Source organism: Callithrix jacchus, chromosome 14, assembly GCF_049354715.1.
Source record: "Callithrix jacchus isolate 240 chromosome 14, calJac240_pri, whole genome shotgun sequence".
In the NCBI taxonomy this organism is placed as follows: domain Eukaryota; kingdom Metazoa; phylum Chordata; class Mammalia; order Primates; family Cebidae; genus Callithrix; species Callithrix jacchus.
The window spans coordinates 94582588-94605997 of NC_133515.1; the positions used below are offsets into that span (position 1 = coordinate 94582588).

At 46.8% G+C, this 23410-nt stretch overlaps 2 protein-coding genes across 2 annotated transcripts in view; one reads left to right on the forward strand and one right to left on the reverse strand.

Annotated features, from left to right (window-relative positions):
* HS1BP3 (HCLS1 binding protein 3) overlaps positions 1-23410 on the forward strand; it is an 81257-nt gene that overhangs the window by 35838 nt on the left and 22009 nt on the right. The gene's annotated exons all lie outside the window — the stretch shown is intronic.
* On the reverse strand, positions 279-1368 carry LOC144579369 (uncharacterized). The gene is made up of 2 exons (XM_078350054.1): positions 888-1368; positions 279-519 (listed from the first exon to the last, which is right to left on the reverse strand). Exons 1-2 carry the CDS (start codon positions 1366-1368, stop codon positions 395-397), a joined length of 606 nt encoding a protein of 201 aa, XP_078206180.1. The 3' UTR covers positions 279-394.

Here is a 23410-nt window from a genome sequence, read left to right on the forward strand (position 1 = left end):
CCACCCCTCCTTCCCAGCGCTCAGCCCCAGGCCCTGCACCCACTACTGCCTGCAGAGGAAGGTCTCAGTAGGCGTCAGGAGGGGATGGGCCCAGGTCTTCCTCAGAGGTGCCCCCAGCTTTCCCTCGGGCTCTGTCCCCTCCCTGCCCTTTCTGCACCCTGATGCCCACTCCCTGCCCCCGCTCCCCACCTGCTTTGGGTCACATGGACATAGAAGCAGAGAGTACAGTGGGGCAGGCGGCCACAGGGGCTAGTGCTCTGCTTGGGGTCATGGCAGAACCTGGCCTACCGGTTATGGATTCATCCACATGGGCCCCGCCTCCTCAGTGGTCTGGACTCCGGACACCACCACAAAGATCTGTTTCCCAGATATTGATGCTCCAGGCCTGGCTTGTTCACCCATAGGACTGTGACTCATGGCCAACCAATGATCCTCGTCGTCTGTTAAAGCCTGTGCCTGTGACCCATTCCAGCCTTCGTTGGTGATGTTCTTTTCTGTGCCTGGGCTGATGGCAGACCACTGGGGAGGGGAATGGGGAGAGGACTGTCCTTTAAGAGAGTGGACTCAGCCAAGGAAGCTGCCCTGCCCCAGCCACCCAGGCTGTTGCTTAGGGTAGGGGAAGGGGAGGATTCTGGTCACTCCTCAGTATGCCAACTGAGGTCGGGGAGGGCTTAGAGGCCTAGGCCCAGGGTGGATCATCGGGCTAGTAACTGCACAGCCAAGACCCATGCAGAAAGAAAGAGGGCCCCTATCTGTCTCCAGATCTACCCCCATTTCCTATCGTGGAGACGGTCTAGGCTTGGACTGGCCCTGGGGCCCTTTTAGGTCTCACATCAGATGACCCTGCCCCTCTGTCAACTAACCTTCCCTGGCCTTCACACTCCTACCTGGGCTCAGGTTCTGAGATGCAGCTTCAGCCCTGGATGCAGCTCCCTCCTGGGGAGCCCGAGAGGCCTCGTGCAGGGGCAGAATGTGGCCTCTCTTCCCCCTCAAGATTTTGGTTGGAATCTTGTCGCTAAGATGGAGTTGGAGTCCTGGCTCCTGAGGACAGGCAGTTTGGCCATTTGAGAAGGTCTCAGACCTGGAGCCTGCAGCTGAGCGCTCCCTGCGGAAGGCAAACAGAAGTTTCGTTCGGGACAGCAACGTTTGTTTATTTCGAAGCCTGTTGTGAGCCGGTGGACAGGATGTGCCGTCGTCTATGGCTGGGGTCCCACTGTTCCCGTCCTCCTGGCATTGTTCCTTGCAGGAAGCTGGGAATTCAGGCCAGTTCTGGAAAGTCCCTAGGGCCTGCCCCAGCCAGGCCTGTGTCACAGGCTCCACTGGGGCGCACCTACCTGTTGAGTACTGGTGTCCCATGACCACGTCCATGCAGTGTCTGGGACTAAACTCACCTCCGTGTGCCCCGTGAACTCCTCTGGGGCTCAAGCTCTCACACAACATATGGATCAGACAGCAAAGTCCAGCCACTCTCTGCGTCCTGTGGCTTTACTGTCCAGCGGCCACCTGCACATTGTGTTGACATATTCGGTGCTAGGAGCTATCTGGTACTTCCTTCCCTGCCCAGTACCAGATAGCTCCTAACAGGAGGTGGCGGTGACTTAACACCCGGTGTCAGGCTGATATGGAGGGTCACTCCCAGTTCTCTAGCTCACCAGCTGCCCAGCTCAGCCAATTCTGGGAAAGAGGGGGCCAGAGCTACCAGCGTGTCCCTGGATAGTGGCCCTGCCTGCCACTCTTGGCTTCATGTGGGTTCACAGCTGCCCAGAGCAAACATGGTTAATGCTCAGAGCTTCCTCAAGCAGCTGAACCCTGGGCATCAGGCAGCAAATGTTCCCACTCACTACAAACTCCGATCCCTCCAAACCCTTCCCTACTCAGCACCCTAAGGCCTTGCGCTTGGGGAAAGCTGACCGAGGGGCCGGTGGAGGAGCGGTGGGGACTGGCCTTGAGTTCTCATGTAGCCCATGGCATCCTGTGAAGCAGCAGCCGGGTTCTGTGGGCACAGAAGGCTGGGGTTCCAGTCCAGCTTTGGCTTGTGACATCCCCTCACCCCACAGTGCTAAGTGAAGAGACTTCCCCTGGGTCCTGGGAGGACACCAGGGAGACTGTAAAGTCTTCTATGTGCCTGAAGGGATTTCAGTGGACTGGTCACGCTGGATCACAGAGGCTCTTCCTTCCCTGCCCAGTACCAGATAGCTCCTAACAGGAGGTGGCAGGCCACTGGGCAGGTGGTCAGCAGGCCTGTCAACAGCTCAGTCAAGCTGGCCACTGCTCCTCAGCCCAGCACTGGCACTGACTTCCATGCCAGGCCTGGTGGTGCGACACAGAATACCATGCGGTGCACGGATATCCACCCTCCTCTGTGGCTGGCCTCTCACTCCTGTGCTCCGTGGCTCTGGCTGCTGGGGAGAGTCAAGCAATTTCATGTCATGGGTCACGCTCAGGCTAAAGCCGCAGCTTCTGGAGTGGGATTATGGGCTCAGCACGTGGCCTCGGTAAGCCGGGTCTTTGTTGATGACTTTCAGAGGCCTGATGCTTCTCTGCCAACTCAGCACATAGCAGCTGCCTCTGAATGGCTTTTTAAATAAAGCTGGGTTAGCTCCCTCCAGCCCAGCTGGCCAATCACATCGTCTGTTTCCCCACATGCAGAGCTCATCCATAAACACTAAGCACGGAATGGGCACCTACTGTGTGCAGTACCTGTTCCAGGCAAGTTGGAGGAAGCAAAGATGAAAGAAGGTGAGCCATGAAAGCCAGTTTTACCAGGAGCCATGCTGAGCCTCGTTTCACTTCTGTTCTCTGGGCCTTCTGCTCGAACATCAGGCACAACGAAAGGAGGTGCCTCCTCCATGCGGCCCTCTCTGCCTGTCCCTCCCCCTCTGCCACCTGCCAGCATGGACAGTTTGTTGCCTGCAGCCTGGGCTCAGCTTTTGTTCCATTTCCTGGAGCTGCTGTGGCAAAGCACCATAAGCTAGGTGGCTTTAAACCACAGAAATGTATTCTCTCACAGTTCTGGAGGTCAGAGGTCTAAAATCAAGGTGTCCGCAGGGCTGTGCTCCCTCTGCAATCTCTAGGGAAGAATCCTACTTTGCTTTGTCCTGGCTCCTGGGGGTTCCTGGCAACCCTTGGAGTCCCTTGGTTTATAGCTGTGTCACTCCAGCCTCTGCCCTTGTCTTCATACGGGCTTCTCTGCTCTGCGTCTCTGTCTTTACAAGGTGTCTTCTCTGTGTCTGTGTCCAAATTTCCCTCTTACAGGAAAGAATACCAGTCATTGGATTAGGGCCCACTGTAATCTAATATGACCTCATTTTACCTTAATTATACCTGCAAAGGCCCTATTTCCAAATAGGAGCGCCTTCACAGGGTCCTTGTGGACATGAATTCAGGGGACCCAATTCCACCTAGTACAATTACCACCCATCCTGAGCATGTGGCATTCAGTAGAGGGCAGAAGCCCTTTCTGTCCTGCAAGGCATGGTCCCTGTGCCATCCTTGTGCACTCTATGTTTCAGTAGTGCCATGTCGGTCTCACTCCTGTGTGAGGGGACATGTCAGGAGGAAGCTGGGCAGGCAGTAGTGTGCGTAGACACCCACCACGTGCCATCATTATAAAGTTCTGTCCTCTGCAGCTGCTGCCAGACATGTCAGATTCTCTCCATCAAAAGCTGGGTCTCTTTATTAAATAGTGAAATGATGCCTCAGATAACATGTGGCACAAACTGGAGAGTCGGTGACACTCAGAGCTGTCCAAGCTGGCAGGGGGGCAGCGGCGTCCCTTCCTTCCTTCCTCCGGCAGTGCAGCTCTGGAGAAGGCCTTCCCTGGCCGGACCAGTGCTGTCTGCTCAGAGCCACAGGCAGCTGGGTCCTGCGGCCCCCTCTTGCCATCACCCCATTATCCTCTCACTGGCCTTCGAGGGAGTTTGAAAGGGCTCTGAGGATGCTGGCGGTGGGAACGAAAGGATTCCAGAGCATGGGAGCTGCAGGCCAACTGCCTTTACCGCTGCCTTCTCAAGCTGCTTGTCTTCCTTTGGTGAGATCGCCCTTGGTGTCTCCACAGTGTGCTTCTGTTTTTCCTTTTGGTGTTATTGCCACTTTGCTGATTTCCCCCTAACAAGTGCTCTAGGCCCCAGAAGGCAATGTTTCTCTGGATTAGAAAGTAGAACAGCTGATTTCTTGCCCACCTGTTTCTCAGACATAAGAAGCTGCAGAAAGGCTGAGCTTGACTCCGTTCCCCTCTCCCCAGAGGGCTTCATTTTACACTTAGGCTGGTTCCAGGACCCTAAATTGGTCTCTGCTTGTGTGGGTGGCCCTAGGATTTGCACCAGGGCCTCACAGTCTATAAAATCCATGGGTGTGGAATGGAGAATGGTGCAGCACTTCGGGAAATAGATTTAGCAGTTTTTAAAACAATTAAACAGAAATGTACCGCACAACTCAGCAATTCCACTCCTAGGCATATACCTAAAGGGAAAGAGAAGTGTATGTCCACTCAAAGGCTTGTATACGGATGTTCATAGCAGCTTCATTTCTCACAGCCAAAACGTAGACACAATGGAAAAGCCTGTTGGCTGGTGAATGGATAAACTAAATACAGTAAATCCATACAATGGAATATTATGAGGTCACAAAAAGGAATGGAACGATACATGCTCTAATATGGATCTACCTCAAAAACATCATGTTAAGTGAAAGAAGCTAGACTCAAAAGACCACCTATTGTATGATTCTATTTATATGAAATTTCCAGGACAAATCTATAGAGATGGAAAGATCAGTGGTTGCTTCAAGCAGGGTTTGGAAACAACAGTGCCTGGAAAAGGGCACAAAGAATGTGTCCTAGGCTGATAGAAATGCTCTAAAGTTGGCTTGTTGTGATTATTGCACAATTTGATCAGTCTACTAAAATTGTTCAGTTTTACCCTTAAAAGGGGTGATGTTTACAGTATATAAGTTATATCTCAATAAAACTGTTAGGATAATTTAATGATTGGAAAAAGAAGGAAACCAACAAATCCATAGGCAACAGAGTGCGGAGACTTAAAATGTGAGCCAACTCCTGCCTCTTGGGCCTCCTGGCTGTGTGACCCTTGGCCAGTTACTTAACCTCTCTGTGCCCCAGTTTCCTCCTCTATAAAATGAGGGTAACAATTTTACCTGCCTCATTAGAGTAGTATAAGCCTAAATGAGTTAATATTTGTAAAATATTTGAACAATACCTGGTGCATAGTATTCATTATAGGTGCATAATTAAAATTCTGTTGAGCTGTTCTCTGTTGGGCTCTAAGGAATCCTAGGGTTTGAGTGTTCCCTCTCTTCCTCTGAGAGTGAGGGCCAGACATCTTCATGGAAAGGGACGCTGGTTGACTTGCTCTCCATGGAGCCTGGTTGTAGGTATGGGAGGAGGTTGTCCACCCTCTGCTGTCTCTCAGCTTCTGAGCGCCAGGTGGCCGGGCAGCATGACGGCCTGCTTCACCTGCCTTACTCTGAGGTGGGGGCGTGGGAATCGGCACATACAAAACCACTGGAGACCCATAAAGGGGCCTTAGCATTGAGAAGTCCTGTGTCTTGGTGGGTCATGGAGGTCTATGAGAGGGAGGATAGATGGAACAAACCGGAAATGAGCCATTCTGACAAGGAGTACTGATAATGTCAACAGGGCTGCAGCAGCGGGGATACATCCCTGCTCACCACACGCTCAGAGCTAGACCAGCCCTCCCAGCACCGTGGAGACATCGGTTTCCCTCTCCTGGCCCCTGACCCTTGAGCACGATGTGGTCAGGTGGACAGAGGTTTCTAGCAGTCCCAGCGGCCCATAGCCAAGCTGGCCTGTATCCCTTTCTCTTTACCCCCTGGGCTTTCCCACCTTCCTCATCAACCCTCATCTACTTTGGGTGGGAGAGAGCCAGCATTCCCCCTTCCTTCGGAAAAAAAGCCACACACACAAAGACTCAGACACGAATGTTCACAGCAACTTTATTCATAAGGGTTCCTCCCCCAAAGGAAACAACCAAATATCCATCAAATGGTCGAAGGACAAGCAAACTGTGGTGCATGGACGCAAACATGCCGTGCAGCGCCGAAAGGAAAACCCTCGAATAGACACGACACAGTGGATGTCACAAACACGCTAAGTGAAAGGAGCCAGACCCCAAAGCTATATATCATACAATAGTATGATCCCACACATATGAAACTCTAGAAAAGGCAAAATTATAGGGACAGAAAGCAGATCCATGGTTGCCAGGGGCTGGGGATGGGCGGGGCAAGAGTGGCTGACCGCAAGGGGCCGGCTATGAGGCAGCTCTTGGGAGTGACGGAAGCAAGCTACGCTGTGAGCCTGACTATAAACATTTGCCAAGACTCATCAAACCGGGCACTTAAAATGGGAACATTTGATGGTATTGCAAATTGTATCTCAATATAACTTTTGAAACCACAGTACAAAACTACAAAAGAGTATGTAACCTGAGCTATATACTCTTACCATACTCTCCACCATTTGTGCTCCTTGTTATTTGCCCAAAGGAGTTAAAACTTATGTCCGCACACAAATCTGTTCATGGATACTTATAATAGCTTTATTCATAATTACCAAAACTTGGGAGCAACCAAGATGTCCTTTGGTAAGTGAATGAGTATACAGACTGCAGTACATTCAGATGATGATTCCATCGAGCGTTTCTTCAGTGCTAAAAGGAAATATGCTATCCATCTATGAACAGCCGTGGAGGAAACTTAAATGCGTATTAGTGAAAGAAGGCAATCTGAAAAGGCTATATATGCTGTATGATTCCAGCTATCTGACCTGGAAAAGGCAAAACCCATGGAGACCATAAAAAGATCAGTGGTTTCTGGGGTTTGAGGGGAGAAAGGGAAATAGAAGGAGCACAGAGGCTTTTTAGGGCAAAAACTTACCTGTATGATACTCTCATGGTGGACCCATGGCAGTATTCATTGGTCTAAACCTGCAGAATGCACAGCACCAAGAATGAACCCTATTGTACGCTATGACTCTAGGAGATAAGGAGGTGTCCATGTAGGTTCACTGGCAAATGTCCCACGCTGGTGCAGACTGTTGGTGGTGGGGAAGGTGGTGCATGTGTGGGGGCAGGAGGCATGTGGGGACTTTGCACTCTGTGTTCATTTGTACTGGGAACCTAAAACTGCTCTTTAAAAAAATCTACTTAAAAAGGGAACCACAGAGACGAGGCTCACGAACTAGAAGATGCCTGCCACTCCAAGATACCTGGTATCCCCCAGACCATGCCCCACCTTTGGTGATTGCCCCCACAGTCCCCAGGGTACCTGGGCTCCAAATGAGGCTTAGCAAACCTTTCACTGTTTACTGGACTTGTTTCAAGTCCAGTAAATGGGAAAGACAGTTAAGGGGCTGGGGCGCCCTCTGGTGGAAAGGACACCTCCAGAGTCCTCTGGAGCAATGAGGGGTCAGAATTCTCAGTTGGCCTGGAAGTCCTGGCACCAACTGGCCTTTGTTCCTTGGAAGCATCTCTCTCCTCCTCGTGTGATTTCCAGCTTTTCATTTTCCTCCTTTAGTTACCCTGTGTTGTCCTGGACAGGCGAATGGGGAGAATTTATTGCATCGCGGCTCGGGGCTTATCGGCGCAGAGTGGGTTGAGATTCAGCTGAGCAAATCCACAGAGCCGCTCAGCCGAACTTTCTCTCCTCTCCCCCACTCCCGGAATGAGGCCAAGAGGAGCCTCAGTATTCGGAAAACTGTTTAGTGTGCTCCCTAGAGAAGGCTCCAGGAGTCTGACCTACAACAGGCTTCAAGGGAACAGGCCTTTTCCTGGAGACCTCAGAGGTCCACCTGGGCCAGAGTAGCTTGGAAGCAGCAGTCTTACTGAAGGTCTCCACCAGGATTCCTTTGACTTGGGGAGTGCACAGTCCTTTGCTGGGATGCAGGCAGTGCTGAGGAAGCGAGGACAAGAGCCCTGAGAGCCTGACTGCTCACAGGCACTATTAGAGCAGCAGGCCGGGATCCTGGTGCGGGGCCTGGCGGCCTCTGCCCTGCAGGACAGTACTCACCCTGCAGCTACCCATGCGTGGAGACGCGAAGGCGTTTGTTTTGTTTTGTTCTGCCCCATGGTTATGTAAGGCTGGCTACAAGCTAGGACCTTTCCCTCTGTCATCTCATCATCTCGTGTCCCTTTCAACGAGCCTAAGGCGGTGTTACTGCTTCTGAGTGAGAGGCAGGTTCCTGCTATTGCCACTGCATGTTTCTGAACTTGGGTTTTTCTTGGCATCGGTGTTTTTGGGCTCAGCTTCAGGATTCCCCTTTAGACCCAGGCTCAAAGGTCCTAAGTTTAAGGAGCAGAGGGGAGGGCTCAACAGCTGAACCTAAAAACTGTGTCTCCAGGCTCACGTGGAAATCAGAGAGCAGAGTGACTTTTGCAAAAATGCAAAGCAATAACCAGCTCCATGGCCCAGGTCCCCAGGCCTGGCCTTCCCTCTGCTCCCCATCCTGTCCTCATCCTCACCCGCCTGTCCCTCATCAGTAGGTCTTTCTGGGCCTGGTCTTTGGAGAAACTTAGTTCATCAATAATCACCTCCGTTTCTCCTATGGATATTACACTCATGTTCTTCAACTTCTTTTCAAATTGATTTTGATCGTTTGTATTTTTATAGTCAAGTGCCCTTTTCATCTAGGGTTCAAATATCTATTCTATCCTCAGCATGTTAAAAATTGTCTTTGTATTTGTATTATTGGTCCAGATTTCATTTCTAGAGTTTTCTTTAATCTCTTGTGTTATTGGTTATATTTGTGAGAAATATATGTGATTGGTCTTTCTCCATTTAGTTTTTTGTTTTTCTGTTAATTGTTTTAGTGCTTTTTAAAAAATAATGTCAAATTTTTATTTACTTCTATTTTTCTTGTTTAATTTTTAAAAACATGTCAGGCTATAACATTTTCTCTAAGCACAGATTTGGCCACTTTTCACATATTTTATCATGTTCTGCTCTGATTTCTATTAGTTTTCAAAAGTCTAAATTTGCCGAGTTTGTTTCCTGTTTACAACTAAAAAGCTATTTTAAATACTAGTAATGTTTGTATGTTTGTGCTTTTGTTCTCAAGATTTTTTCAGTGTTACCCGCTCATAATTCATTTCTGGTTTATTAAATTAGGTCTAAGAATAGGAATCTGTGCAACTTCTACTTTCTATAACTCAAAATTTTTCCTTTGAAACCTACTATATAACAAATTTTTATGAAAGTCCAATCGATTTTTTTTGTTTCTTGAAACAGAGTTTCGCTCTTGTTGCCCAGCCTCAGGTGCATTGGCACAATCTTGGTCTACCACAACCTCCACCTCCAATGTTCAAGGGATTCTCCTGCCTCCCAAATAGCTGGGATTACAAGCATGCGCCACCACACCTGGCTAATTTTTGTAATTTTAGTAGAGACAGGTTTTTTTCATGTTGGTCCAGCTGGTCTCAAACTCCTGACCTCAGGTGATCTGCCCATCTTCGCCTCCCAAAGTGCTGGGATTACAGGCATCAGCCACTGCACCCAGCTGGTTCAATAGATATTATGTGTGCGTGTGTGTGTGTGTGTGTGTGTGTGTGTGTGTGTGTCCTGTTTGGAGAATATATACAGTTTCAAATTTATTGATTGTATTTCTCAGGACTCTGTATCCTTACTTACTCGGAGTCTGCTTGACTGGTCATTTCTGAGAGAGGACATTAAAGTGTCCCACTCTGACGATGGTTTTGTCAAATTCTTCTGGAGGATGTTTGGTGCCAGTCCTGGGTGAGGATCCCAGCAGTCTCTGTCCTGGTCTTAGGGAGGTGCTGAGGCTCCCAGGAGGATGTCACCCCACATGAGGCAAAGGAGCTGCCCTGGCAGGAAGCAGGAAGGTGCTGCTCACGGGACTGGGCTCTCTCTGGCTTCTGTCTCTGGGTTTATGCTCCAAACTCACTTTTAAAATGTTGTATTTCTGGTGTCTTAAGCCATTGCTTCCGTGGCAGAGCTTGGCCTCAAGGGCATGGGCACCAGGTGGGTGCTTCTGGGATTCCCCTCCAGCTGCAGGGGAAAGGAGCAGAAGGCCCTGCCCACAGACAGGAGTGTCGATGGCTTGTCAGCAGAACCACGGCCCTGGAACACCTGTGTTTCTTGGATGGTCGTCAGTTCTCTCTGGGCTCCTGCCAATCAGGCCAGCAAAGTTTGGGGGTTTGTTTTCCCTGTAGCCAGTCAAGCTCAGACAAAGCTCTTCTCAGCAAGCCTGACCTCTTCGGCTTTTCAAGACCTCAGCATTTATCCTCAGGCCTCTTCATGCTCATGACTGTGGGAGAGGGCCAGGTGGGAGAGATGCATGACTACTTGGGGCCACATGAGTGGGGCATAGGAACTCCTCAAAAAACTCTGACTTTGAAAGGTAGGGCACTGAATCAGGAAGTGGAGGGCAGAGGTGGGAACTAGAGGATGTGGGTGTGGCAAAGGCTGGAGAACTGGTTTCCTTGGGGCAGCAGAGTGAGCAAGGGTGACAGCCGGATACCCAGGAGAAAGTAGAGGATGGGCCAATGAGAGTCAAGAAAGCACTTGGTGAAAGACAGAAAGCTTTGCCCTAAGATCAGGAACAAGACAGGATGCCCGTTTCTGCCGCTTCTATGCAACATTGTTCTGGAAGTTCTAGCCAGAGAAACTAGGCAAGAAAAAAAAGAAAAAAAAGACATCTAGACAGTAAAAGAAGCAGTAGAGTCATCTTTATTTGCAGGTGACATGATCTTATATGTAGATGATCCTAAAGAATACACAAAAAAACTATTATAGCTAGAAAATTAAAAAATAAAAAAAACTATTATACCTAATACATGAATTTGACAAAGTTAAAGGATACAATGTTAACACAAAAGTCAGTTGTATTTCTATATACAGCACAAAAAAAATCAAGAAAATAATTGTATTTACAATAGCACCAAAACCAATAAAATAATTAGAAATGAATTTAACAAAGGGAGGGGAAGACTTGAATATTGAAAACTATATAACATTGCTGAAAGAAATTAAATAAAATTTAAGAAAATAAAAAGACATTCCATGTTCATGGATTAGAAGACTTAATATTGTTAAAATGGCAATAATCTCCAAATAGAACTACAGATTTGAAGCCAGGCTTATCCAAATCCCAATGTGATGTTTTTACAGAAATGGAAAAGCTAATCCTAAAATTTATATGGAATTGCAAGGGACACTGAATAGCCAAAGCAATCTTCAAAAAGAAGAGAAAAGTTGGAGGACTTACACTTCCCCATTTCAAAACTCACTATGAAGTTACAGTAATCAAAACAATGTGGTACTGGCACAAGGATAGACATATAGATCAATTAAATGGACTTAAGAGTCCAGATATAAACTCATACACCCGTGGCACTTGATTTACGACAAGGGAGCCAAAACCACTCAATGCAGGCAGAATAGCCTTCCAACAAATGGTATTGGAGGGGACATCCACATGTAAAAGAATGAAGTCAGAGGTGAGGTGTGGTGGCTCATGCCTGTAATCCCAGCACATGGGGAGGCTGATGTGGGCAGATCACTTGAGGTCAGGAGTTTGAGACCAGCCTGGCCAACATGATGAAGCCCCACCTCTTCTGAAAAGACAAAAATTAGCTGGGCATAGTCATGGGTGTCTGTGATTCCAGCCTCTTTGGAGGCTGAGGCAGGAGAAATGCTTGAACCTGGAAGGTGGAGGTGCAGTGAGCTGAGGTCACACAACTGCACTCCAGCCTGGGTGATGGAGCAAGACTCTTGTCTCAAAAAAAAAAGAAAAAGAAAAAGAAGAATGAAGTTGCACCCTACCTCATACCATATGCAAAAATTAACATAAATCAAAGACCTAAATATAAGAGCTCTTACTATAAAACTCTTAATAAAAAATATAGGGTAAGTCTTCATGACCTTAGATTTGGCCATGGAATATCAGATATGACACCAAGAGCACAAGCATCCAAAAATAAAAATAAAATAAATTGATGAATTCATCAAACTAAAAATTTCTGTGCTTCAAAGGACAACAGCAAGAAAGTGAAAGACAACACAAAGAAGAGGAGGTAATGTTTGCAAACCATATATCTTTTAAGGATTTAGTGTCTAGAATATATAAAGAACTCCTACGACTCCACAACAAATAATCCAATTAAAAAATTGGCAGAGGACTTAAATAGGCATTTCTTCAAAGAAGATAGGCAAAGGGACAACAAACACATGAAACTGTGTTCAGTGTCTTTTTGTCCAACATCTTAGCGAGGCTGCAGTGTTCACTGATGCTCTCTGAGCTTCGCAATGCCAACCAAGGACAACTACAAGAAGAACAAAGACCCGGTGAGCAAACCCAAGGCCAAGGCCAAAAAGAAGAAGTTCTCCAAAGACAAAGCTCGGGGCAAGCTCAGTGACTTAATCTTGTCTGACAAAACTACCTATCACAAAAGTCTGTAAGGAAGTTCCCCGCTGCAAACTTATAACCCCAGCTATGGTGTCTTTCCTTTATTTTTATTGTATTTGGGCTCTGGGGTACATGTGCACATCCTGCATCCTGCAGGGTTGTTGCATAGGTACATACATGCCATGGTGGTTTGCTGTCTCTATTCCCCCAACCCCCACCTCTGTCACCTACGTCAGGTATTTCTCCCAGTGTTATTCCTCCCCATCCTCCCCACACCCGCTCTGCTGTCCCTCCCTTCCTCCCCCCACCTAGCCCTGTAAGTGTTGTTCCCTTCCCTGTGCCCTAGTGTTCTCATTGTTCATCACCCACCTATGAGTGAAAACATGCGGTGTTTGGTTTTCTGTTCCTGTGTTAGTTTGCTGAGAATGATGGTTTCTAGGTTCATCCACGTCTCTACAAAGGACAGGAACCCATCATTTTTTTATGGCTGCATAGTATTCCATGGTGTATATGTGCCACATTTTTTTTGTCCAGTCTATCATCGATCAGCATTTGGATTGGTTCCAGGTCTTTGCTATCACAAACCGCACCACAATGAACATACCTGTACATGTGTCTTTATAATAGAGTGATTTATAATCATTTGGGTATATACCCAGTAATGGGATTGAACCCCAGCTATGGTTTCTGAGATACTGAAGATTCGAGGCTCCCTGGCCAAAGCAGCCCTTCAGGAGATCCTCAGTAAAGGACTTATCAAACTGGTTTCAAAGCACAGTGCTCAAGTAATTTACACCTGAAATACCAAGGGTGGAGATGCTGCAGCTGCCGGTGAAGATGCATGAACAGGTCCAACCAACTGTACATTTGGAAAATAAAATTTTATGAAATTAAAAAATATGCCCAATGAAATCATTAGTCAGAAATATACCAATCAAAATCACAATGAGATACCCACGTAAATCCATTCAGATGGCTAGATTTTTTTTTTTTTTTTTAAGAAAAATAACAAATGTTGAGGAGGATGTTGAGGAACTGAAACCTCATACCCTGCTCTTAGGAAGGTAAAATGGTGTGGTCATTATGGAAAATTATGTGATAATTCCTCAAGTAGCAAAATAGAATTACTGTATGACCCAGCACTCCACTCCGAGGTATATGCCCCAAAGAATTGAAGACAGGGGTTCGAACAAAACTCATGCTAGAATGCTCCTAGAGGCACTCTTCACAATGGCTTAAAGGTGGAAACAGCATCAACATCCATCAGTGGAAGAACGAATCAACAGATTGTGGTCTATCCATCCGATAGAATATTGTTCAGTCATGAAGAACAGCCCTAAAGTATTGTTAGTACAAGAAGTACTGACACACGCTAGGGCATGGATGAACCTTGAAAACATTCAGCTGGGTGAAAGAAGCCAGTCACAAAAGGCCCCACATTTAGGATGCCATTTATATGAAATACCCAGAAGAGGCAGAACGAGAGAGACAGAAGAAGGCAGGTAACTGGTTGCCAGGGGCTGGGAGTGAGGGGAGAGGAGTGACTACTGGTGGGTATAGGCGTTCCTTTGGGGGTGATGAAATGTTCTGGAAGTCGATAGTGATGAGGGTTGTACAACATTGTAAATATACTGAACACCAATGAACTGTACTTTTAAAATAGTTTAAAATGGCAAAAATGGTAATTTTTTTTTTTTTGAGATGGAGTCTCACACTGTCACCCGGGCTGGAGTGCAGTGGCACAGTCTCGGCCAATTGCAATCTCTGCCGCTCAGGTTCAAGTGATTCTCCTGCCTCAGCCTCCCAAATTGCTGGGATGATAGGCCCCCGCCAGCACACCCAGCTAATTTTTTTGTATTTTTAGTAGAGACTGGGTTTCACCATGTTGGCCAGGCTGTTCTTGAACTCCTGACCTCATGATTCGTGCACCTCGCCTCCCAAAGGGCTTATCCATTCATTAGGCATGAGCCACTGGGCCTAGCCAAACTGGTAAATTTTACCTTATGTGTATTTTACTACCACCACTACCAAAAACAAAAAGTTTACCTAGGACATGATGGAAACAAAAGGAAGGTGGCCTTGCCTGCCAGGCTGAGGCCATGGAGTCAGTGATGATGAGGAGCAGGGGGCAGCATGGGAAGCCTGAGCGCTGTGGAGGATGGAAAGCGTGAAGCAAGTGGGAGGTGCCACCTGTGTCTGTAGTTGATGCTGAAACCCTGGTGAGGAGAAGCTGGGGAGCTACGGGCCTCCCTTTCTATAATCTCATGACAGAGAACTCTATACCCAAGGCTGTCCCCGGCAGGCTTTAAGAGCAGGCCGCTTCTACAGGCTTGGGAAGCTCGTGTGTGTTTGTGCATTTCCTGTGAATAATATGAGCCGGGACTTGTCTTTCTTGGCTGCATCTAAACTGAAGATGAATTCTCCTCTGGTTTGGCAGGAAACATTTGAAACTATTGCCAAGACATCTGTTTTGTCGTTCTTGGCAACAAAGGCATCCTGAGGGAGAGACTCCAGGCTGGAACTGGGAACATCCATGATTCTTTATCCTTTTCTCCCATGGGACTTTAAATGGATGCCCTCAACCTCAAGGAGACTGGGCTGCAGAGAATCTGGCGTCTAGGAAGAGAAATGAATCGGGGTGGGGAAGGGAGGGAAGGTAGCGCCACCAGGTGAGCCCCAAGAATATCCTGAAAACCCAGACTCTGCGGCATAGTCTCTCCCGGGGGATGAGGATGGGAACATCTCCCTTCCTTTGTGACCTGCTTGGCTTCTGACATGAAGAAATTGGGGAAACTGGTCCAAAAGAAAGAACATGGGCTTTGGTGTCAGACAGGCTGGATGTGAATCCCAGCTTGCTCACTCTCTAAGTCACTTTGGGCTAGTCTCTGCGCTCTCATCTGTAAAAAGAGTAAACCATGTCTGCTCCACATTTGTTGTTGCAATTAAGGGAGGTGCTCACGTGAAACATGAGCAGAACCCCGTTCACTGGAGGGGCTCCCAGAATCCTCCAGGGAATTGGGCTGAGAGGCCACTGTGCCAGGCCCACCGTCCCGGGGCCTGAGTCGATCTGCCTCTAACATGAGAGGGCCGGATGCCAACTTTCTATAATCTCATGACAGAGAACTCCATACCCAAGGCTGTCCCCGGCAGGCTTTAAGAGCAGGTCGCTTCTACAGGGGCTGGGAGAAGCAGAATGCAGGGTGTAGACCAGAAAGTTACTGATTCTGCAGCTGGGGGGTGTATGGCCACTGAAGTGTAGTCTCTTTGACCATTACCGAGGCTCCATGGGGAATGCGCAAAAGAGGGATCGTAAGCTACACTGCAGCTCCTGCCTTCCAGAACCTCCGCTGAGTTTCTCAGACCTTAAAGTCTGATTGTTATTTCAATATTTAAACATCATCAAGACCACTTGTAGTTAATTTCCATAAAGGGAATCTGCAGGCCCCACTCATTTGGGATATTGGGGACTTTTTGAGGGCAGCGGTCTTGGAGGGCCTTCTGGGAAGCAGGGGACTGGGTTTCCCCTGAGCTCCAGCACCTTCGGGACCCAGTGTGGACCCACTGTGCATCATGTATAGCTATCTCCATTTTAGGGAGATGAAGTGATTTGGGTGAGGAGCTTACATAGCTGGAAAGTGGCTGAGCCAGAGTTAGAACCCATCTCTGGAAGGCCACATAGGACCTGGGTTCCCGTCAACAGTCTACTGAGTAGGCCAAGCATGGTGGCTTCCATTATTTTATTTATTTTTTGAGACAGAGTCTCACTCTGTCCCCAGGCTGGAGTGCCGTTCACTGCTATCTCTGCCTCTGGGATTTAAGCAATTCTCCTGCCTCAGTCTCCCGAGTAGCTGGGACTACAGGCGCACACCACCATGCCCAGCTAATTGTTGTATTTTTTAGTAGAGACAGAGCTTCACCATGTTGACCACAATGATCTTGATCTCTTGACCTCATTCTCCCCCCACCTCGGCCTCCTAAAGTGCTGGCTGTGAGCCACTGCGCCCGGCTCCATTATTTTTTTTTGAACAGCTTCATGGAGATATAATTCATGTATCATATAATTCACTCACTTAAGGTGTACAGTTCAATAGTTTTACTATATTTACAGAGTTGTGCAAATGCTACCACAATCAATTTTATATTTTCATCACCTCTAAAAGAAACCCTATACTCCTTAGCTATCAAACCCGAATCTCTCTATCCCCCCACCTTAAGCAATAACTAATCTACTTTCTCTCACTATTTGCCCATTCTGGACATTTCACACAAATGGAATAATATAATATGTGGATTTTGATACTTCTGACTACTCTCACCCAGCATGCTGTTTTCAGGGTTCATCCGTGTTGCAGCATGTATCAGTAGACCTGGTCACTCCTCGCTAGGGCTGAATAACAATTAGTAGCATAGCTTTACTGTGTTTTGTTTATCCATTTATTAGTTAGGAAGCTTTTGGCTTTTTTCCCCCTTTCGGCCATCATGAATAATGTTGCTATGAACATTCATGGGCAAGTTTTGGTGTGAACCTGTGTTGCTATTTCTCTTGGATATATACCTAAGAGTAGAGTTACTGGATTATATGGTAATTCTATGTTTAACTTTGTGGGGAACTTCAGACTGTTTTCCAGAGTAATTATACCATTTGATATTCCCATCGGCATTGTATGAAGATTCCATTTCTCCATGGCCTCCCTAACGATTGTTAATATCTGTTTTTGATGGTGGCCATCCTCATGAATGTGAAGTGACAGCTCATGGTGGTTTTGATTTGACTCTGATGGCTAATGATGTTGAGCATCTGTTTTGGTGCTTATCAGCCACTTGTATATCTTTTTTGGAGAAATGTCTATTTAGGTCTTTTGCTCCTTTTTCTATTGTGTTGTCTTTTTATTGTTGAGTTTTAAGAGCTTCTTAAGTATTGTTGATAAACCTTATCAGGTATATAATTTATGAATATTTTCTCCCATTCCGTGGGCTGTCTTTTCACTTTCTTGATAGTGTCCTTTGAAGCACAAAAGTTTTAAATTTTGATGAACTCCAGTTTATCTAGTTTTTCCTCATGGGCTTATGCTTTTGGTGTCATCAACTTCCCAGGTTTTAAAAACAATATTTAACATAGACAAATATGACCATATCAAAACAGTCATCAGATTTCATAAACTATACAAAATGAGCGGTCATGAGGATTTGAGAATCTGTTAAAGAGCTGTTGATGTTTTGGTTTTTTTCAAACTTCTTTGTTATACCCCACTTTATTCCAAAAATAATTTGATACCGTTTTTGAAAATTCGAATAAGACAAAAATATGCCTTAAATAAAGAACTCTGAGCAAAATGAAAGTATGCATCTTGAGATGAATCCGAAAGTAAAGTCAGTGCATAGAATTACATACACAGAGCTTCCTAGTGACCAAGGCAAAGAGGAAAATACTGTTATTTATTAATATAAGATTTGCAGGGCTATGACATGAAAACACATCTATAGTTTAGAGGAGGCATTGCTCTTCCTGGCATGGAGGCCAGAAATAAATTCCCCCCATGGCCCCTCCTAAAGGGAGAATGTGTTTGAATTTATCAGTTGGAAGAAAGCAGGTCTTGCTCTCTCCTAGCAAAAATTCAAGCACGTGGATGACGTCCCTGATAACCTGCCTTCTCACAGTCCAATTTCCTTTTCTTTATATTTCCAAAGCCACATCTGTCTGTCTTCCTGCTAACAATTTTGCCACACATGCAATTGTCCTTGCTGTAGCAATATTTCAAAAATCACAAATATGAACACCTTGCTTTCCTTCTTGAAATTCTTCAGTAACCCCCAGCTTCCCTGATAAAATCCAAAGTCTTCAACGTAACTTACAAGATAGCTTATTTATTATTTATTTATTCATTTATTTATTTTGAAACAGAGTCTCACTCTGTCGCCCAGGCTGGAGCACAGTGGCGCAAGCTCAGCTCACTGCAACCTCTGCTTCCCTGTCTCAGGGAAGTGATTCTCCTGCCTCAGCCTCCCAAGTAGCGGGGCTACAGGCACCTCCCACCATGCCCGGCTAATTTTTTTTGTATTTTTAGTAGAGACAGAGTTTCATTGCGTTAGCTAGGCTGGTATCAATCTTCTGACCTCATGATCCACCCGCCTCAGCCTCCCAAATTACTGGGATTACAGGCGTGAGCCACTGAGCACAGAAGCCCTTGGTTTTGGACACTTCCCCACCCTGGACCCCTGCTTGCCAATGCCTTCACTTTGAAACCTGTTCTCACGCTGCTAATTAAGACATACCTGAGATTGGGTAATTTATAAAGGAAAGAGGTTTAATTCCACAGGCCTGGGGAGGCCTCACAGTAATGGCGGAAGACGAAAGAAGAGCAAAGGGACTTCTTACATGGCAGCAGGCAAACGTGAGCTTGTGCAGAATTTCCATTTATAAAATCATCAGATCTCGTGAGACTTACTACCACGAGAACAGTACAGGAAAGAACTGCCCCCATGATTCAATTGCCTCCCACTGGGTCCCACCCACAACATGTGGGAAGTATGGGAACTGCAATTCAAGTTGAGATTTGGGTGGCGGTCACAGCAAACCGTATCAAACCCTCAAACCCTCAGTCAGATCTGCGTTCTCTTAATTTACTCACATTTCTAACAAGCATGTGTGTTTTTCCAAGATGGCAGCTGATTAGAAGCACCAAATTAAAATGGCAAAGAGTTGCTACACATAGAATAGATAGAATATTGATACTGATGGTTTATTAGTATGGAGGAAATTGAAAATTATAAAAAGCAAATCTAGATACTCAGTAAGGGGAATAATCTGAAGCCACTTAGTGCAAATACAAACCCTTCTGCTTAGCCAATCACCCTAAAGATCTGCGTATTATGCAATATGGTAGAATCTGCACCTTTCACAATGATAAAACTAAGGATAAACTATTTTTATTGTACTTAGTTGCAAGGAGGCATGAGAAGATGCAGTACTGTTTAGAATAATTTTCTTATACACTGGTTAATGTAAAACCAATATTTAAATATTAGTACTTAGATTAATAAAATATTAATAAAAAGAAAATTTAACTCTCCAAAACAGTGCCCTCTTGTAGGTTTCATTAACTGAAGTCTCACTCCAAAGGGAAAGAATGACCACCCCACCCTCAAATTCTCTGCACCAATTTTTAAAAGAATAAAAGATTTTTGAAATACAAGAGAAATATATATTTATTATGAAAATACAGATAAACCCAAAGAAAAAGACTTACATACAATCTCACTTTTCAAAAATAGCTACTCACATTTTGAAAGCTTTTTCTTCTGTGTTTTCACTGTCTATACATATGTATATGATTTTTTTTAACAAAAATGTTGCTGATTTACAGTTTTAGTGGACTTGCTTCCACGTCATGAGGATTTTAACGTAGAAAATGCGATCAACATCACCATCTGGATGTCCACAGTCGGTGCTATTTTATGGCTGGCTGTTCTGTGTGTTACACAACCGTCTGTTGAACATTTGGGTTATTTCAGATTTTTCTGCTCCTCCTCTGATTCCGGGCCCCATGGTGACTTTGTGGCTGATGCTGGAACCATTCTCTTTGGTTTGCTGGATTCTCTGTGACTTGAAAACATGATACATCTCCTGCTAGGGCCGTTGCAACTTGTAATAATGGCGCTTTGTGGTTTAATGAGAACAGGGCTCTATTAATCCCTCTTTGTCTGACCTCAGCCAACCTCGCCCTCAGTGGAAGCAGGATTCTTAGGCCCTTGGGACCCTATTGAGCTGTTGTCATAGTGATTAGTGCCAGGGGCAGGGTCACTGGGCCAGTGTCCCTAACCAGAACATCTCTGTCTTAATGACAACCGTAGATCATGGTTGTTCATTTTCAAGCGTGCCAAGAAAAGGGACTAACAGGCTGCAAGCCCGCATTTGGTCCGGCTGCACAGAGGCTGGGCTGTTGAAGCTTTCTGAGGCCTGGCGTTACTATCCCCAGGAAAGAAGCTTAGCTGACTTGGCCAAAAAGCCCCCAAGGGTCCCCCTGGGACAACTCTTAGGCCCCTGAGGGCTGGCATCTGGAATCAGCTCCCACCACTGTAACTAAGGCTTGCGAGGAACCCAGGCAGACAGGCTCCCTGTGACTTCACAGAGTGGAGCTTCTTGTCACTTGATGGCAGGGCTGAAAGAACCTTGGAGATTATCAGGCCTGTCTCCCTCTGGTACCGATGGGGAAACTGAGGCACAAGGAGCCAGACCTGATGCCAGCACATCAGGAGCACAGCGCTAATCAGGAAGTCCCTTCCCACCTCCCAACTCCAAAGAACATGTTTGGAGTCTCTTATAAAATAATTCTTATTTTTACTGTAAGCTTTAAAAGTCAGATCTTAAAAAAACAACAAAAGACAAAGGGTGTGTGTGTGGTTTTTTAATTATACAAGAAGTCCATGAATGCATTATCCTTGAAAATAAAATGGAATATGGCAGATAAGGCTCAACACCCCTTTGACCTCTGTGCACAATCCCAGCCTCTCTCCAGAGACAGCATCCCGGTTTGGTGTGTATCCAAATCTGATTTTAAAGTACCTAAAGCTCATTTGCCTGACTTGGGTGACCTGGACAGTTGGGGTGACACAGGCCATGTCCCTAACTGGGCACGAGCCCAGGCAGCTTGCTGGGACAGCAGGCACCCGTTAGCTGCCTGTGGCTGCCAGGATTGCCAACATGGGATGTACTTCCCTGTTCCAGGGTGGGGGAAGAGGGGAGGAAGAGTGAGACCTGTGGGTACTTCTGTGTCCTTACTCTGGGGCCAGGACAGCTCCTCCATCTTCTTGCCCGATTCCTGTTCCAGAATCCCAACACCCCGAGCTACTGGCCTGGATTGGATGCAGGGAGTCTGAAAAGAAGAATAGACACGTTTCCACCAGGGTTTAACAGTCTCTCCAGCAGGCCTCAAGCCCCCAGAGGCAGTGCTGAGGCTGCAGGCTCCTGTGCTTGTCTCTAGATTTCACCCACTTCACCCCATTCTCACCACTCCCCACCACCCTCCCTAGCATCTGTCCCTTCCCTCCCGGGACCTCCTGCCAGGAAGAAGCTCAGCTGACCATCTCAGTACTCCCTGGTGAAGAAAGGGGGAAGTTTACAAGAAGAATATAAAGAGCACAATTATATATTCAAAGGAATAAATCTCACATGGTAGAAATTCTCACATTGATGCCAAGTCATAGGGAGGAAAGAGGCTTTCCTGGCATACCAACAAGGGTGGGGTCCTCAACCCCTGGGCCACTGATCAGCACCGGTCCATGGTCTGTTAGGAACTGGGCCGTGCAGCAGGAGATGAGCAGTGGGCGAGCAAAGCTTCATCTGTGTTTATAGCCACCCTCCACTGACTACACTACTGCCCCAGCTTCACTGCCTCTCAGATCAGCGGCAGCATTAGATTCTCACAGGAGTGCCAGGCGCCAGCCCTGTTTTGCATGCAATCCCTTGTTCATGCAAGAGATCTCGGTCGTGTGCTCCTTATGAGAATCTAATGCCTGATGATCTGTCACTGTCTCCCATTCCCCGAAGGTGGGATGGTCTAGCTGCAGGCCAACAAACTCAGGGCTCCCACTGATTTTACGTTATGGTGAGTTAGGTGATTATTTTATTATATATTACAATGTAAGAATGATAGAAATAAAGTACACCATAAATGTAATGTGCTGAATCATCCTGAAACCATCCCTCTGTCTCTAGTTCATGGGAAAATTGTCTTCCAATGTTTGTCTTCTCTTGTGCCAAAAAGATTTGGGACCACTGATGTAGGGGACCTGACCCCTGACTTTCAGTTGCCTGACCTAGCCATGGAGGGCTGTCCCTCCTCACCGGGGCTGAGCCTGGCTCTAGGCATTGAGGCAGGGAGTCCCCGAGAAGGAGGCAGCCAGCTCCCCTGCCAGGCCCTCTTGTCACAGCCAAGAAAGGATCATAAGAATCATGAGAACAGTCTGGGCGTGGTGGCTCACATCTATAATCCCAGCACTTTGGGAGCCCGAGGCAGGTGGATCACAAGGTCAAGAGATCGAGACCATCCTGGTCAACATGGTGAAACCCCGTCTGTACTAAAAATACAAAAATTAGCTGGGCACAGTGGCATGCGCCTGTAGTCCCAGCTACTCGGGAGGGTAAGGCAGGAGGATTGCTTGAACCCAGAAGGCGGAGGTTGCGGTGAGCCGAGATTGCACCATTGCACTCCAGTCTGGGTAACAACAGTGAAACTCCATCTCAAGAAAAAAAAAAAAATCATTAAAACAACAGCCAGGGTTTACGGGATGGTAAATGGGACACGAATCTTCTTCCCTTGAATCCTCCTAGTCCCATTCTACGAGAACCAACTATGATTTCAATGCACACTGCTTAGATTTCCATAATAAATGCGCAGACATCATATCCAGCAGTTTTCAGGGTTGTTTAATCAGCAAAAATCTTTTTTTTTCCTCAAGCAAAAACATCTTCCCCAGAGCTTTGACATGCATGGCATATAAAATCAGTAAGAGGGTAGGTTTCTCCATGTGAAGAATTTTACTTGGCAGAAGTACTGTCATGCTCTGTGGAATCGCTGAGGTTTCTACAGCACCGTTTGATCACCTCCCGTGGAAATCAACTTCATTTTCTTACATCTGAGAACACCAAGGCGGAAGGCGAAGGCTTTGCTGAAGTCCCCAGCAGGTTAGCAGCGGAACCAGGAAGGCCCAATCGTCAGGAGCTCTGTCCAAGGCTCTAAAACCAGTACAAGACCTTCCTTAGCCCGAAATGATAAATTTAGACAAAATCAAAGCTTATGAGAACACTTTGCTAGTCCAGGGCTGCCAGGGGAGTGGTGTTGCCATGGTTACCCTGGCCCAGGAAGCGACCTTTTGCTTCAAAGTCCTGGAACAGAGGTCCTGCTTCCTGGTAGGCTCAGGGAGGGGGTCAGCGCAGGGATGGCTGGGGCTGTGGCCAAGGCCTCGTGCTGCTCATGGCCTGTAAACCCTGTGTTCTGAGGCCATGTCGTA